This window comes from Cetorhinus maximus, chromosome 22, assembly GCF_964194155.1.
Source record: "Cetorhinus maximus chromosome 22, sCetMax3.hap1.1, whole genome shotgun sequence".
Classification (NCBI taxonomy): domain Eukaryota; kingdom Metazoa; phylum Chordata; class Chondrichthyes; order Lamniformes; family Cetorhinidae; genus Cetorhinus; species Cetorhinus maximus.
In genome coordinates, this window is record NC_135900.1 from 49,755,769 (window position 1) to 49,770,559 (window position 14,791).

The 14,791-nt window shown below is 46.3% G+C and overlaps 1 protein-coding gene across 8 annotated transcripts in view; it reads right to left on the minus strand.

Moving 5' to 3' along the window:
* The window catches only part of erc1b (ELKS/RAB6-interacting/CAST family member 1b), a 1,197,549-nt gene that overhangs the window by 618,119 nt on the left and 564,639 nt on the right, over positions 1 to 14,791 (minus strand). The window contains exon 16 of one of the 8 annotated variants that reach the window (XM_078568272.1): positions 1,709 to 1,824. The exons of the other annotated variants lie outside the window; for them this stretch is intronic. Coding sequence (XP_078424398.1) covers positions 1,803 to 1,824 — 22 coding nt within the window. The 3' untranslated portion in view covers positions 1,709 to 1,802. Of the gene's footprint in view, positions 1 to 1,708; positions 1,825 to 14,791 lie in introns of those variants that run through there. 8 annotated transcript variants of the gene reach the window in all.

A 14,791-nucleotide genomic window follows, 5' to 3' on the forward strand; every position in this document is an offset into this window, starting at 1 on the left:
TAGGCCATTTCAGAGGGTATTTAAGAATCAAACACATTGCTGTGGGTCTGGAGTCTAGACTAGGTAAGGATAGCAGATTTCCTTCCCTAAAGGACATTATTGAACCAAATGGGTTTATACAATAATCAGTGATAGTTTCATGGTCACCGTTTCAGAGAATAGCAATCAATTCCGAATTAATTAATTGAATTTAAATTCCACCAGTTGTAGTGGAGTGACTTGAACCCATGTCCTCAGGTCATTAACCTGGGCTGTTGGATTACTTGGTCCAGGGACATTACCACTATGCCAACCTCTCCCCTGAATTGATGATTTTCACAGTTAAAAGGCCTGCCCACGCTCACTATCTATCAGGTCAGGAACATGCTCAGCTATTAGAATTCCCATGACAAATTGACCTGCCAGCATTCAATATCTTGGCTATTGGAGTTTATGGACTAAATAACACCTTCAGGGGAATATGGGACTAAATGGGGAAATATTAGAATGGAATGATTGTTTGCCCTCCCTCTTAATCTGGGCATGCGCATGGCAAGTGTCTCAATTAAATTTTTAACAAGTATAGTGTGCTATTGTTAGGAAATAGAGATAGCTTAAGTAAGTTATATTTGCATTTGTGGGTGTTAGGAATGAGTTTTAGCTTTAAAGTTTAAGTTTGATTTGCATTTCTGTATTTGTATATTAAGAAAAGGTCAAGTTGAGTTTTAGTTTCACTTTAAAAGGTGCCTGCATTTCTAATGAGTCTTATGACCACAAGTGAACTTAAAGCAAACACAAGAATGGAAAAAAACTGTGCTGTTGCGTAGCAACAGGGGCTCAAAGAGGCAGGCCCCACCCACCCAGAAAAACTGAAGAAACAGCAGTTTTGAGTTCAGTTTGAAGACAGCTGCCAAGCAGAAGCAACCTAGAAGGGTCAGACAGCCAGTTGCAAGTTAAAGTTGGTTGAAAGTAGCTGCCAGAGAGAGACTGGAGCAAAAGGGGCAGATAGTAAGTCCCAAGCTAAAGAAGAAAGTCCCCAAAACCAGGGGAGTGGAACAGAGAAAGTCTCAAGAAGACCTTTTAGTCAAAGGAAGGACAGGAACCTAGAAAAGGTCCTGTTAAGTGGGGTTAAGAGTGAGGAGCAGAGAAAGGCTTCAAGCTTAAAAAGATAAAGGCTTGTGAGAAGCCAGAAGGTCCAAAGAGATAACTGAAGGTCTGTAACTCTTTGCTATGAACATATGAAGCAGTGGTGTACTATTGACAGCTGAGTCAATGAGAGAGTGTGCATGGAGGAAAGCTTGACACATGTAGTTGTTACATGTTACACATGTGTTAGGCATGTAGTGACCCAGGGGAGAGGATCATCATCAGGAGAGTTTGAAACCCTGGAGATGGACCCTTGTGGAAGCCATCTGAGAGAAGATTCCAAGGCGCGTTCTTGGAGAGTGGAAACCCTCGTGTGAAAGATGGAGTTCAGTGAGACTGGTTGGCTCACGGTGTGACAAGCTTCGGGGTTGGGGGGGTGGGGTGGTGGAGTTGAGCAGAGATCCATAGCAAATGTTTGGGGTGACATCATTCAATTGGTTTCAGAGTGTGGTATGTCTGATCACAGGTCGCCTACTGGTTTACATGGACTGTGCACTTACTGTGATCATGAGAGTATAAGGTAGCTTTTGTAACTTGTGTTATCCTTACAAATCTGTATGTATCTGTAAAGGTATAGTTGTGGGTGAAGGAGTATTGTAATATACTTAATCTTTTCTTGTTGAATAAATGTTTTATTCTTTTCTAAAAAGCTCATCAGCTGATTTCTGTGACTCTGTTCAGTAGCCACTCTCCACGTATCTAAACAAACAAATTAAAAGTTAGGATCTATCAAGCTGGGTTCCACTCTGGGTTCAGACTTGTCCAGTTGTAACATCAGCTGGGATCATAACACTATTGAGGTCTTTATAAGTTGCAGAATACTTTACAGTTTACTTAATTGTTATTCTTTAAACTATCAAAGGTAATTTTGCAACTTGGCAGAGTCTTACCCACCAGGACCAAATATTGGAAGCTTAGGTACAGGTGAGACAAAATTTTAAATGGTCATAAAACTGTACGCTGTGCACATCCTAATACCTGGAATCGGCACCCAGTGGGTGAAGCCTCTCCTAAATACAGCCATAATTATCTTCCATTTCATTGTCTTCTTTAATTTTCTTCATATTACCACTGCCACAGAGAGATGGAATGGTGCTGATGAGGTTTCTAGTATTCTACAATATATAATCTAAAACAATGGGAATAGCCTTGGCAAAACACATCCACATTCACTGAATAATCCATATTTTGGCTTACATTAATGACAACTGCAGAAAAATAACTTCCAATCATGTCTTATTAAAACCAGCAGAAATCAAAACAGCAGCTTAGGTTTAATGCATGTGTAACATCAGCTTTGCCAATTTATTAAGCTAATGCAAAAATAATTAGTTTCTGGATGCATTTGCTGATTGGAAAATTTCCTGTTAAATGGAATTACATTTTTGAAAGCCATTTAACGTTTGTATAAGTTCACTGATCTCACCCTTAGCAGTTTCAATTTTAACATAGAATACCAATCCAAATAAGTGTTTCAATCAGAATTCATAGCAAGGGATGTATTTGATTCTATATCAATGGGATACAGCATCAGTAAATATTTTGTTGAGGGAATAAATATGAACTTGGTCTGTTTAAAATGACTTTTGGAGATCATGCTGTAGCTGCTCTGAATTTAAATCCGGGGGAGAATTTTCTCCCCGTCGGGCGGGCCAGTCGGGAGTGGGCGTGGAGCCGGTCACTGCCCACAATCAGCTGCCTGCCACCATTTTACTTGGGTGGGCCCAGCGTGACGCACGCCTGGAAGCACTCAGTGCTACCTGTGTAGGCGGGGGGAGGAGGGAGAGTCAGGGCCTGCCTCAGGTAGATTAATTTCATAATGTGAATTTTAAATAAAGAAGGTAAAAGATCATTTACACATGTCCCCTCATGTGACAGCGTCACATGAGCTGGGACATGTTTTTGAAATGTTTGAAAAATATTTATTAATGTAATAAACCCTTCATGAAACCTCATCCCGCCTGTGGATAAGGTTTCATGAAAAATGCAAAGGCCGCCTGGGCTCTTCGCTTGCCCGCCAACCTTGAAGTTGGATGGGCAGCCCTGTCAATATCTTTAATTGGTTTATTAATGGCCTTAACATGCCTTTGACAGTTCAGTGGGTGTGTAGCCGGCTCCGGTACGTGCCCGCTGAACGGAAAATTGGAATGACACGCGGTGATGTCAGGACGCACGCCCGACGTCACCATGTGTTATTTTACGCGTCGGCGTATGGGGCCTGCCCCTGCACACAACAGAAAATTCTCTCCCAGGAATATTTGTGAAATTAATTATTAAATAATTATTTCCTGCAGATCTTGAATTGAGTTTTGAATATATCCCCTGCAAAACATAGGACATATGCTTTGAAATGAATTCGCCACCGCCACCAACATCTGAGCAAGGTTATTCTTTAAAAACCTTCAGTTAGCTCAAGTACCTGTAGCCACATGCGCTGCCCACGTTACACCCAGAAATTATACTGCCACAAATTTAGAGAACACAATAAATAATCATACTAACAGATTTGTGGTACCTCTGTGAAAACAGGACTCACAGGTGGGATACACAGATGGTTAACAGATAGGAAGCAGGGAGTGGACATAAGGGGGACTTTTTCAAGTTGGCAAGTTGTGGATAGTGGAGTGCCACAAGGACCAGTGCTGGGGCCTCAGCTATTTACAGTCTATTGATGACTTAGATGAAGAGACAGAGAGTAATGTATCTACCTTTGCCGATATTACAAAGCTAGGTGTAAAGGTAAGCTGTGAGGAGGACACAGAGAGGCTGCAAAGAGACATAGACAGGTTAAGTGATGGCAGCTGGATTGTAATGTACGGAAGTGTGAAGTTATTCACTTTGGTCAAAAGAATAGAAAAGCTGAATATTTTTTAAAAGGCGAGAAACTTGGAAGTGTGGATGTTCAAAGAGACTTGGATGTGCTTGTACATGGAATGCAAAAAGTTAACATACAGGTACAGCAAGCAGTTAAGGCAAATTGCATGTAGCCTTTATTGCAAAGGGATTGGAGTACAGGAATAGAGAAGCCTTGCTAGAGTTGGACAGGGTTTTGGTGAGACCACATCTTGGGTATTGTGTGCAGTTTTGGTCTCCACATTTAAGAAAAGATATACTAGCATTGGAGGCAGGACAGCTAAGGTTCACTAAATTGGTCCCTGGGCTGAGGGGGTTGTCCTATGATGAGAGGATGAGTAAATTAGGTCTATTTTCTCTGCAGTTTAGAAGAATAAAAGGCGATCTCCTTGAAAAATACAAGATTCCGAAAGGGCTTGATAGGGTAGATGCTGATTGTTTCTACTGGTCGAGGAATCTAAAACGAAGGGAAACAATTCAGGTTAAGGGGCCAATCATTTAGGACTGAGATGAGAGGAATTTACTTCACTGAAAAGGTTCGAATCTTTGGAATTCTTGCCCCAGACGGTTGTGGGTGCTCCATCATTGAGTACATTTAAGGTTGGGATTTTTGGTGTCTCGGGAAATCAAGGGATATGGGAAATGGGCAGGGAAATGGAGCTGAAGCCCAAGATCAGCCATGATCATATTGAATGGCGGAGCAGGTTCAAAAGGGCAATATGGTCTACTTCTGCTCCTATTTGTGTACTTGTACACGCTTTTATAAACCAGAGTAAAATGTTAGTATTAAATAATTAATAACATGCTGTCAATCAAAACTAATAGCAAACATTTATCAATACACCTTAGCTGCGTTGTTCCCAATTCACTGCTATACTTGTTGCAGGTTATAGTAAGTAGAAAGACAAGTATGGAGTATATCCACAGTGAGATTGGCATGCTAGGCAGTGAAACTTAGGGCTGAATTTTCCCAGAATTGCAGTACGGGCGGTAGTGGGCAGATAAAATGGAGTCCTACCTACCGATGAAAATGGCGGTTTTTACACCGTATCTTCCCGAGCCCGTCTCATTATATAACCACTCTGGCGAAACACGCCATTTCCATGGTGGGCGGATTCTCATTCGCCCGCTTGCATTCACCCCACTGTTGCATCACGCCGGCCGCCATCTTTAAAAGGTAGCCGCCAGCAAAGTGCTTGGTGCCACCAGCTCACCACCGCTGCCCGGGAGACATGGCCACAAGACTGCAGCACCCCCCGCTTCAATGACAGGTCCCTCGAGCAACTGGATGCCTTGGAGGGCCGCCGGGATGTGCTCTACCCCCTCTCTGCTGCAGGGTGGGTAGAACTGTCACTAACCCGGCTTGGGAGCCGGTGGCAGCGGTGGTCAGCGCAAACGCGCTTCAGAGGAGGACAGTCACTCAGTGCCGCAAAAAGATGAATGATCTCCTCCGTTCCGCCAGGGTAAGTCACTCTATTCATCACTCCCAGCTCACACACTCACAAACCCAACACACATCCACAGGGCCCTCATTCACTGCCAATGCAAGGGACATCACCATTCACTCTTTCACACACACCGTCACTGTCCTCATCCCGTCCATGGGACCACTCACCACCCACACAGGCCTGAAATACTTATCTTCTGGCCCGTCTGGCATCTTGATAAACTCTCCCCATCTCTATCCATGCAGGACAAACTGGCTCACAACAGGAGGGAAAGGCTGCAGACATGTGGAGGGACGGAAATCAAAGTTCTGACAGAACTTGAAAACAGAGCCATCCAGCTGGCTGGAAATGACTGGGACTGGTCCTGTGCTGACAGTGAGGTCGGCGCTGCTCTACCAAGTGAGGATCCAGCAGTGTAACATCCATCAGATAACCATGCCGTGAGTGATGTGCCCTCTTTCACAGGCCACTGCCATGCACTAATTATCTCCCCTTGCTTTCACTGGCATAACTGGGAAGCAGCCGACGGAGTCCATGACCCAGAGCCCCCATGCAAGCTCTGAAGAAACCACTGAAGAGGAATCTGAAGGCACTTTCGAGGGACCCATCAATGAACCCTCCCTGAAGTCCTGTCACAGCTCTCACCCACACTCTCCACCAGCGCAGACACATACCTCGGTGAGACCGAGCTTTAGAGTAGCCTCAGGGTCACAATCTGTTGAGCACATTGCACTTTCTGATCCACTGCGGAGGCAGGGACTTCCCAGGTCCCCGGCACTAGGAGTACTGCTGGAGGCCAGAACATTGCTGAGTTCGAGTCAGATGACGAGCCTCTGGACTCCATCATGGCACAGTTGCTGGAACTGCAAAGGCAAGCTAGGGAACAACAGGAAGGGTGTCTGCTGCACTCTTCAGATTGCAAGGCACAATGGAGCAGTCCGTCTTCAGGCTGAGGTGATACAGCCGGCATTGCAATGCACCGAGGTCAACAATGGCTGGATGGTGGCCGCCATGGAGACCTTGGTCCAGGATGTCACTCCTGCACAGGCTTAACTCCATCGCTGATGCCATATTTGGCCTCCAACTGTGTGTGTGAGAGGGGTGCTACGCAGCTTGATCTCACTTCAGCTACCCCTTCACCTCATGGAGTCAACCAAGGGCCCTTGGGCACCCGTAGGGAGGAGGATCAGCAGATGCACCCTCCGGGGCCATCCGTGGCCTCATGGATTCATTTGTGGGTGACGGATTGTGAAATCCACAGAGGTCACCTGTGGAGCCCTGAAAGGAACCACTGACATAGAAATTGTGTGCCGTGGTCACTTTCACAGCCATTGCCAGTGGATGCCCGACATGTCCCCTTGGCGCCATGTCCTGTAGTAAGTGGCAGATGTGAGCCAACAGGTCCCTAGACATGTGAAGTCGTCGGCGACACTGATTCTCAGTCATCTGCAGGAATGGCAGGCGGCGTCTATTTACCCTGGGTTTCGCTAGGTGCCGACCAGCCATGGCTTGCTGTCGCTCCTGGGCAACATGTGCGGGAGCCCCTGCTGCCCCTTCTTCATGAGGCTGCTGCTCCTGCCTTTACGTGGCCAGGTGCCTCAGTCGCTCTCTCCTCCGTCTTCTATGGTCTCTGTAGGCTATCAGGCATACAGCTAGGTCACCTGGATCCATGATCCTAACCTGGTCCTCCTGCAGCACAAAGGACAGAGAGATGTGGTTATCATGGCCGTAGTTGCACCTTTCGTGGCCCTGTGTGACCGCACCTTAATACTTCCCGGAGAGTGCTGGTCACCCCTCAGATGGCCAGAGATGAGAGCGTTACATGGCTGCCCTGTCAACCTGCAACATAGGGGATACTGGTCAAAACCAGGATGCTGAGATTGCAAGGGGCTGTGAGCACCTCCAGCAGTGACTGCTACATGGCTAGCATTGGCGAGGAGATTGTATAACATGTACAGTCCAACTGCTCCATGTCCAATAAATTGGTGGTGGACTCGAAGTCTGTGCCGGGGGGTGGGGCCGGCGGGAGGGTGGGGGTAAGGTATGGAGTGCTTGGTGACCCTTTGGTTACAGGGGTGGGCAGGCTAGGAGCCTGAAACCAGTCATATCACTGTGGCTGCACCTGATCTGCACCTGATTAGTTGCTGAGGCACGGTCAGTTTATACAGGTGTCCCTAATGCGTGGCCACTTCCCTCACTTACCGTGCCCTCCACATGCGTGGGATGCAGTGTCAGGACAGCACTTGACCACCGCCCCCAACCTTCAGCAGTTGTCTCCGAGGCTGGCCAGCACTTGCCCCCAGACACCCCTCCACCCCTCAGCTGTCGCCTCTGAGGCTGGCGCACTTTCCCCCAAACACCCCTAACCCCTCAGCATTCGCCTCCGAGGCTGGCCAGCACTGCCCCCAGACACCCCCCACCCCTCAGCAGTCACCTGCAGGGCCAGGCATCAGTTTCCCCTGCCTCCCAGTGCCCCTGAGGCCTGTAAAGAACAGGCAAGCCGTGGAGAACACTGCTGCTCCCTCATCTCAGTTCCCCAAAGTGAAGGCCACCAAATGCACGTTGCCTGCGTGCTGTTGTGAAACCCGTCAGCGTGGACTGATGATACGGGGGTGGGGGGGGGTTCCAAGAGCCTGGTGGGATGGCCTTTTAATTATATGCTAATGTATTACAATTAGCTCCCCGCCGACCGATGGCAGGAAACGTGGCCCGCCGTTGGCGGGCTGAGCAGAAGATCACAACCTGCCTTCATACGGGCTCGGAAAATTCCACCCTTTGTCCATATCATCTATCCTTCCGTTACAAGAAAATTTATACCAAAATTCTGGTTTAGTGGTGTTGCACAACATACAAATTGGCAAGAAAATATGGGACTTAATGCAGAGATGACACTCTGGGTGCAGGCTGAATGCTGCTCTTGTCAAATTGTATATTGTGCTCAGTGATTGCTCACAGCATCACAGATACACAGAACAAAGTGATATTCTCCTCAAATGGCAAAAGGTATAGAAGACAGTAGAATACTGCAATACACTTTTTTTTTGCTGCGTTTGCAAAGCTTTAGACATATGCAACAATGAGGCTTTAAACCAAATCAAATATTGTACTCTGTTCCGATGATGCCACTTTCCAAAACAGCGCTTCTGACATGTCTTCCTTAACTGAGGTTTTCCACCCACTGTGGTTGACAGGGCCCTCAACTGTGTCCGACCCATTTCCCGCGCCTCTACCCTCACACCTTCCTTTCCCTCCCAGAACCATTATAGGGTCCCCCTTGTCCTCACTTTTTACCCCACCAGCCTCCGCCATTTCTGCCAACACCAGCATGATGACACCACCAAACACATCTTCCCCTCAACCCCTGTCAGCATTCCGTAGGGACCATTCCCTCCAGGACACCCTAGTCCACTCCTCCATCACCCCCAACACCTCATCCCCTTCCCACGGCACCTTCCCACGCAATCGCAGAAGGTGCAACACCCGACCCTGTACCTCTTCCCTCCTCACCGTCCAAAGGCCCAAACACTCCTTTCAGGTGAAGCAGCGCTTCACTTGCACCTCCTTCAATTTGGTCTACTGCATTCGCTGCTCCCAATGCGGTCTCGCCTGCATTGGAGAGACCAAACACAGGCTGGATGACCGCTTTGCGGAACACCTTCGGTCTGTCCACAAGCATGACCCAGACCTCCCTGTTGCTTGTCATTTCAACTTACCATCCTGCTCTCATGCACACATGTCTGTACTTGGCCTGCTGCAATGTTCCAGTGAAGCCCAACACAAACTGGATTAACAGCACCTCATCTTTCGATGAGGCACTTTACAGCCTTCCGGACTTAACATTGTGTTCAACAACTTAAGTCCATGAACTCTCTCCCCTATCTACACCCCTTTTCTATTCCTTTTTTCAAAATTCTTTTTTTTTTACTTACGTTTATCTCTATTCATTTTTATTTTCATTCATTTATTCATTGTTTTATCCACCTTTTTTACCCCCCCTTTTTATCCCATTTTTGATCCCTTTTCTTTAACCCCCCACCACCGCCCCCTCCCCCCACCCTACCCCCACAAGGGTTACTGTTACTTGTTCAAGTTGCTCTTTTCAGAGTGCTTAACCTTGTCCTGCTATTATCACATTCTGCTTTCTTACCTTAATGCCTCTATCAGCACTTTTTCTAGCCCTTACCACTACCACTAACACTCCCTTTGTCCTTTTGTTCATGACATCTTTGTCAATCTCTTCTTTGCCCCCACCTATCGCTGGCCTTCTATCCAGCTTCATCTGCTCCACCCCCCTTAAACAGTATAAATTTCATCACATTTCTACTTCTCTGTAGCTCTAAAGAAGAATCATACAGACACGAAACAGATGCCGTCAGACCTGCTGAGTTTTTCCAGCATTTTCTGTTTTTGTTTCAGATTTCCAGAATCCGCAGTATTTTGCTTTTCTCCAAATACTGTACTTATTGACTGTATTTGCCATACTGTGCTTAAAGAATGAATGGGTATCTGTCAGAGCAATAAGACTGACATTTTGCTATTGTGACACACTTGATGTCTCGCAACAAGTTTGTTATCGCAAAGCTACACTGTAAACGCATTCCAGAATCTCTCGTCAGGTCACTGACTATACTAAACGATCCTTTTTCTATACTCTAGGATTATCTTTGTCTCAGTAATAACATTTCACCTCTGAGTCAGAAGGTTGTGGTCTCAAGCCCCATTCCAGGGACTTGAATACATAATCCAGGTTGACAATTCAATGCTGTACTACTGGCGGAGCCATCTTTCAGATGAGATGTTAAACCAAAAACCGTCTGCCCTTTCAAGTAGACACAACAGATTCCATGGCACTGGTTGAGTTGTTCAGTTATCCTGGCCAGTATTTATCTCCCAAACAACATTACTTAAATAGATTATCTGGTTGTTTATCTCACTGTCATTTATGAGAGCTTGTTATGTGCAATTTGGCTGCCTCATGTCCCTACAGTACAGCAGTTTTAAAAACATTTATCAGACTGAATCTCTTTGGGATGTACTGCATGTTGTGAATGCTACTATATAAATGTAAGTTCTTTATACAAATAGATTTAAAACTAAAATACATTTGTTCTTTTCATTTTAGAATCTTTGCAACTTCAAAGATAAAGGATTTTTTTTTAACTGGGTAACAATTCAAAATAAATTTACAAGTTGAAATAATTGAGCACAAGCCCATAATCTCACTCTTTATTTTTTGTAGTGACATCAGAGCAGATACTATGATGTTTGGCGCAATCACCATAGAATCATAGAATAGGGTTTACGACACAGGGGGAGGCCATTTGGTCCTGTCATGTCAGTGCCAGCTCTCTGCAAGAGCTACTTGCCTAATCCCACTCTGCCTTTCCCAGTAGTCCTGATGGTAGTCAGATATTTATCCAATTGTCTTTTGAAGGCATTGATTGAACCTGCCTCCACCACACTCGCAGGCAGTACATTCCAGAAACTCAGCACTCACTGTGTAAAAAGGTTTTCTATCATGTCGCCATTGCTTCTTTTGCCAATTACCTTAAATCAGTGTCCTCTGGTTTTCAACTCTCCCCCCAATGGGAACAGTTTGTCCCTAGACCCCTCATGATTTGAATACCTCTATCAAATGTCCTCTTAATCTTCTCTTCTCCAAGCAGAACTGCTCCAAATTCTCCAAATGAAGTCTCTCATCCCTGGAACCATTCTCGTAAATCTTTTCTGCATCCTCTCTAATGCCTTCACATCTTTCCTAAAGTATGGTGCCCGGACCCGGACACGACACTCCAGCTGAGGCCAAACTAGTATTTTATAAAATTTTATCATAACTTCCTTGTTTTTATTCTCTGTGCTCCTATTTCTAAAGTCCAGTTTTCCTTATGCTTTATCAACCACCTTTCCAGCCAGTTCTGCCACCTTCAATGATTTATGCACATTTCCTACAGGTGCCTCTGCTCCTGCACCCCCTTTAAAACTGTATCCTTTATTTTATATTGCCTCTCCTCATTCTTTCTACCAAAATGAATCACTTCATACTTCCTGGCATTAAATTTCATCTGCCATTCTCCCATTCCACCAGTCTTTCTGAAGTTTATCACAATTCCCCTCACAGTTCACAATATTTCCAAGTTTGGTGTCATCCCCAAATTTTGAAATTGTGCCCTGGACACATAAGTCTGGGTCATTAATATATATCAAGAAAAGCAGTGGTTCTAACACCAAGTTCTGGGGAACCGCACTATATACCTTCCTCCAGTCTGAAAAACAACACCACTTTCCGTTTCCTATCAGTCAGCCAATTTCGTATCCATGCTGCTATTTTCCTTTATATTGCTTGGACCCTAACTTTGCTGACAATCCTATTATGTGGCACTTCATCAAATGCCTTTAGGAAGTTCATGAATACCACATCACCACAATATCCTCAACAGCCCTTTCTGGGGGTGGGTGGGACAGGGATTATGCTGTCCACCCAATGGAGGTGAATTAAAGGGGTTAAAAAAGCTTGTTAAGAGCCTGTTTGAGGGGAAAGGTGGAATTTTGAGGAGGCACAAAGTTTCAGGAGATGTCTGTTGCAGATCATCTGAAGATAGGCTGGTGCAGAGTAGGGAGCCACTCATGGCTGCAACAGGGCATCACCCTGGATACATAAGAGGATCAGGGGGCAAAGGGAGACATGGAATTTGGTGAAAGGAACGCTTGGCATGGTGTGGTTGGCAGGAGAGTGGGCAGTTAGCACTGGGGCATTGATCGGAGTTGTCACTCCCCTGGCATCCCAGGTGCAGACGAGTAGGGGGCAAGGCTGTCAATCACAATTAGGTGGTCACCTGCCCAAAAGAAAGGCTGCATTGGGGGGCATTACTGTTAGATTCTGGGGCAGTGAAAATGAGGGGCAATACCCTCCACAGGAAGAGGCAAAACCAGAGACATCAGGAGTGCACAGGAGGAGAAAGAGGGGCAGGAAGACAAAGGCCATACCCTCAACATAGGTTCCAGCGCTGAAGACGGAGCCATCTGGAGATGACCGAGACCCAGTGCCGTAGGAGACTGAGACCCTCCAGACAGATGGTCACAGACATCTGTGCCCTCGTTGTCGAAAATCCGCTCCTTGCAGCACTCATCGCCAGGCCCTGCCACTGGCCGTCCAAGTCACTGTTGGCCTTAAACATCCTTGTTTCTGGCTCTTTCCAAGAACAGCTGTGGACCATAGTAGCATCTTGGACACAGCCGCACACCACTGCATCTCATTGGTCACTGCCACCCTCTTTGCTTGGGCTGGACAGTACATTCAGTTCACAACAGTCATGGTCTTGCGGGGACAGAGGACATTTGGTTCTGCTGCCATTGCTGGATTCCCCAAGTACATGGCATTATTGATGGCACCCACGTGGCCATCAAGGCACTTAGTGACCAACCAGTGAGATCCATCAACAGGAAGGGCTCCAGCTCATCTGTGACCACACCAAGAACCTTCTCCATGCGTGTACTCGCTTTCCTGGCAGCAGCCATGATTCCTTCATCCTCTGCCAGTTCTCAGTTGTCTACGATCTTCACCCCAACCCCCAAAGTATATGGATGGATCCTAGGGAACAAAGGATATCCTTTGAAGCCATAGCTACTCACTCCTCCATGGGAACCAGCCCCAAACAGGCGATACAACCAATCCTACCTGCTCAATAGGACAACCTCAGTAGGTCATCAGGCTTCTAAAGATGCCATTCCAGTGCCTGGACCAGTTGGGTGGCACCCTCCAACAAGGTCATTGTGGTATGGTGGTCTGCTGTGTTCTCCATTTCTCCTTAACATGACATTCCCAACTCCCTGCCCCACTCTCCTCAAACCACCGAGAGTTGTTGACATGGAAAATGGTGAGGCCTGGAAGGAGACAGTTCATCAGAGGGGGAGCAGGAGATAAGTGAAGTGGAATTAGAGGTGGAGGGAGATGATGCTGAACAGAGAGGTACCCTGATGGTATCACGAGGTGGCCTCCTCCTGCCATGTTCCAGGAAGAGAAGCTCCCTCTTCTTTTGCACAGCATTGAACATTAGATGTAGATGAGTATTGACGAAACAAGGGCAGCCCTGCCCCCTGTGCCAGGACTCTCACTCTTCTATGACATCTCTAGTGCTGTAGAATGCTTTTGCACAATGTCCAAATTTCTCCCTTAGGCAACCAGCAGCCCCAGTGATGGCTGCTGTGGGGAGTTTAAATCAGTCTTACATGTCATGTGACACACATGGTCCACCTGCATTCCCACCCCCACTGATCCTAACGGGACAGGAAAACAATCTCCAAACCAATTAAGGGCTCACCCTGTGAAAATCTTAACTTTAATCAGTTTCCTACCAGAGGCGGCTTTCTGGCCTGAAACAAACCAGTCCTCTTTTTCCCACCCCTATAGCGAAAATTCAGCCTCTTGTTTCAGTCTTTGTAATGCTTTAATAGAGCTTTCACATATTTGCCAACTTTTAAGAGCTGTAAGGATAGCTTGAGCTGGCATTAGCAGAGCATCAGAAATGAACTTTAATTAGATGCAAAATGTGGGGCACTTAAATTTCTGTGTTAATCTAGACACTTGGTTTACTGCTCTATGCTTGGTGCCAGTGAGGCTCTTCAGTGTCAGTAGAGGCATAAAGGACAGAATTGTTCCAGGTTTGCACTAAGTGCGGTAGTGGGTGGGTAACGCAATGTTTTATCCACTGGCCGCAATGGCGGATTTTCACGCCATATTTTTCCAAACCCACCATATTTATGCATTCCCGGGAAACATGCTGTTTCCATGGCAGGTGGGCTCCGATTTGCCTTTCACGCCGTCATCTTCCTGCTTCATCATGCCAGGCACATTTAAATTACAGCCATGCTTAGTGCTTCTAGCCCAGGATTGCAGCAAAGAACATGGCCCCAAAAGGCAAGAAGACAGCAGCTGTCGAGCGCCTTTTGGACGCCGTGGAGACCCACTGTGATGTCCTCTATTTCTGCTGTCTATGAAGTCTGTTGATGACTGCAGGTTAGGCGAATGAGCCAAAATTTGGCAGATGGAGTTTAACGTGGATAAGTGTGAGCTTATCCATTTTGGTTGGAAGAATAAAAAGGCGACTTACTATTTAAATGGAGAGAAACTTCAGAATGCTTCAGTGCAGAGGGATCTGGGTGTCCTCGTGTATGAATCGCTAAAAGCTAGTATGCAGGTACAGCAGCTAATAAGGAAGGCAAATGGAATTTTGGCATTTATTGCTAAAGGAATAGAGTATAAAAATAGGGAAGTGTTGTTGCAACTATACAAGGCATTGGTGAGACCGTACCTGGAGTACTGTGCACAGTTTTGGTCACCTTACTTAAGGAAGGATGTAGTTGCATTG